This window comes from Sinocyclocheilus grahami, unplaced genomic scaffold, assembly GCF_001515645.1.
Source record: "Sinocyclocheilus grahami isolate Dianchi unplaced genomic scaffold, SAMN03320097.WGS_v1.1 scaffold25529.1, whole genome shotgun sequence".
NCBI classification, from domain to species: Eukaryota; Metazoa; Chordata; class Actinopteri; order Cypriniformes; family Cyprinidae; genus Sinocyclocheilus; species Sinocyclocheilus grahami.
Window position 1 is genome coordinate 48 of NW_015519836.1, and position 2,667 is coordinate 2,714.

General features: G+C 37.0%; 1 protein-coding gene across 1 annotated transcript; it reads right to left on the reverse strand.

The window, feature by feature from the left end:
• Positions 1-860: 860 nt before the first annotated feature.
• Positions 861-2,518, reverse strand: LOC107580142 (spermatogenesis-associated protein 13-like). The gene is made up of 3 exons (XM_016265881.1): positions 2,151-2,518; positions 1,977-2,051; positions 861-1,042 (listed from the first exon to the last, which is right to left on the reverse strand). Exons 1-3 carry the CDS (start codon positions 2,446-2,448, stop codon positions 861-863), a joined length of 555 nt encoding a protein of 184 aa, XP_016121367.1. The 5' UTR covers positions 2,449-2,518.
• Positions 2,519-2,667: the final 149 nt, after the last annotated feature.

Here is a 2,667-nt window from a genome sequence, read left to right on the forward strand (position 1 = left end):
TAGATATGTATATATATCTATGGGTCTAGCGGCATGAATTACTCACTCACACTTGTGGCGTCCTCTCGTGCCGCATCATCCTCGCTCCCCTGCCCGCCTTCTTCTCGCGCTGTCTTCATAGCATTCAGTCAATCATTTGGACCGGTAATCTCAAATGCTCGGATCCAATCCGGTATTGTTAAAACGGTTTCCCCCAAAATACCTGTCTGCACTCTCAACGTGAACGCGAACAGCAGAATGAAGGCAAAGACACGAGGCGCTTTGTTTCCACCTAACAGTGTAACAGTGTAACAGTATCCAGGCAGGTGTGCAGACAGTGAGCCTTGTGTTCACTTATCCTATAGATGCATTCAGACTCTTTATACCACAGAGACAACTGAAACTTTAAAAAAAAAAAACTGCAATTTGGTTCTAGTTTATTTACAGATTCATAAATGTTAGTGTGTGCTGTCTTTACATTTTACAAGGCTCCAGCCTCAGGTAAAGCAATATAATTATATAGACATTTAGTTAAAAAGCAGAACACAAGTCTTTGTCATAAAAGACACCCATTTAGGTGAGCTGACGGATGGAAGAAACCCAATGGGAAGCAGCTTTTTGACCATATCAGTAAAATGACATGACTATAAAATAACTAACACTTTCCACACTAGCACACTGACTTAAGGCTCAATAATGAGCCTTTATACTGAGGCACATATGTCATTTGTACACACATACTTATATGTATATAAATATACACATTAGTGTGTATGCATTAGAGTATGACATAACAGATGTGTAGTCCAGTAATATTTCATTATTTATGGATCTCATCAGCGCAATGTAAACACTAAATGTGTCTGAAGTGTCTCTTTTTGTCATTTCCTGAAGAGGGCACTGCGTGCAAACGAGTACAACAGGTGAGATGGCTTCTTCTTTGGCTCTGCTAAAGAGAAGACCTGCTGCTGGGGGATGCTGGTTGGCACTGTCACATGCCGCTGATGGAGAGGATGTAGCGGCTGATGGTGAGGAGGCACAGGATGATCAGAATAATTCATTTCTAGAGGTGCACAGACATAAAATGAGAGTATGAGTTCATCATGGTATTAAAATGAAATCTTAGCCAACAGTTTTTGGAAATCATTTAATTTCCCATGTATACATATTGCCTAGATAGAAAATAGCTGCCTGGGGCCATGGACAAGATTGTCACTGAATGAACGAAAACTAAAAGAAAATAAATATTTGTGACAACCAACTGAAATTAAAAAAAAAAAAAATGTCCACAAATTTAGTTTTTGATATACGGTACATTATAAAACCTAAAACCTTTATGACCTGCCTGTATTAAAGATGAAAATGCCTTTAGAAATCAATTATACTTAATGCTTTACGCTTTCTAATCTTAATTTAACATCAATAATTAACATTAAACATTTTTTAATTATACCAGTTAGCTCATTATCTTTGGAAACCCTAAATATTTAAACTAAAATAAAATACAAAGAAAACTAAACAACTAAAACGAAAAACTAACAATAACTAAACTAAATTGAGAAGACAAATTAAAATTAAAATACAAAAAAAAATAAAAAATAATACCAAAGAGACTTTGACCCGGTGTCGTTATTGTTAACAAAAAAAAATGTAATTAAAACGTAATGAAAAACAGTCCAAAACCAAAATAAAAATGTCCAAACATGAATTTGTAGTTTTGGAAATATGGTTTATCTCACCTGTATTAAACATGAAAATGTCTATAGATAAATATTTTTAAATAAATCTTTTAAATCTAAAATAAAAACTAAATAAATTGGAACTAGAAAATAAACTAAAACTACAACGACAGAATAAAAACTAAACTAAATTGGAAAAGACACTTTAGAACTGAAATGAAAAATAAACATGAAAAAAATAGAAATATATAATAGAACTATCATAACCCTGCTTTGACCTCAGTTCCAATAATGGCACAAGACAACAAAGATACATACTTTTAATTTTTCCTTGTTTAGATTTCCTGGCGTTGTGAACTGCTTGCTTCCTCTGGGCCTCAGTAATCTCTATCCCTGAAAAGCAACGAAAATAATGAACGTCATTCTTTGAATTCATGGCATTACCATTTCATACCAAAATGGAACACATATTCCTTCAACTGTGAGACTCACCCATCTCTTGGTCTTCCTGTACCCGTCTGCGCTCTCGAGCAAATGCTTGCAGCCATCGCTGCTTGTCCTGGCACTTTTTGCAGCACAACACACACAGAACATTCAGGTTCTCTGCATGCCGTAGGAGAAATGCGTTCTTCAGGAGGCCCAGCTCAGCGTGCCGTCCATCAGGCAGGTCGATCAGCTCGAGTAGGTCAGCGTCCATACAGCCACGGTAGTGTAGCAGGTCTCTCCGCAGGACGTCTTTCTTACAGAACACCAGCTGGTGGTCAAACAGGAAGTAGCTGCGTTGCTGCATCTTACCGGGCCGCACTAGCCGCGTTAACTCGCCGGAGTGGATGAGCTCAGAGCTTCGTGTTAACACATCATCACCCTATAGGAAATATTTTTCCATTTTTAAATCTTCAAACAAGCTTTGAAATCTGAAATTATTGTTCTGTAGTACACAAAGCCTCATCAAGCCCTGTGAATGACTCGGCACATTAACAAATAAGCAGATATTAAACCGATCAACATG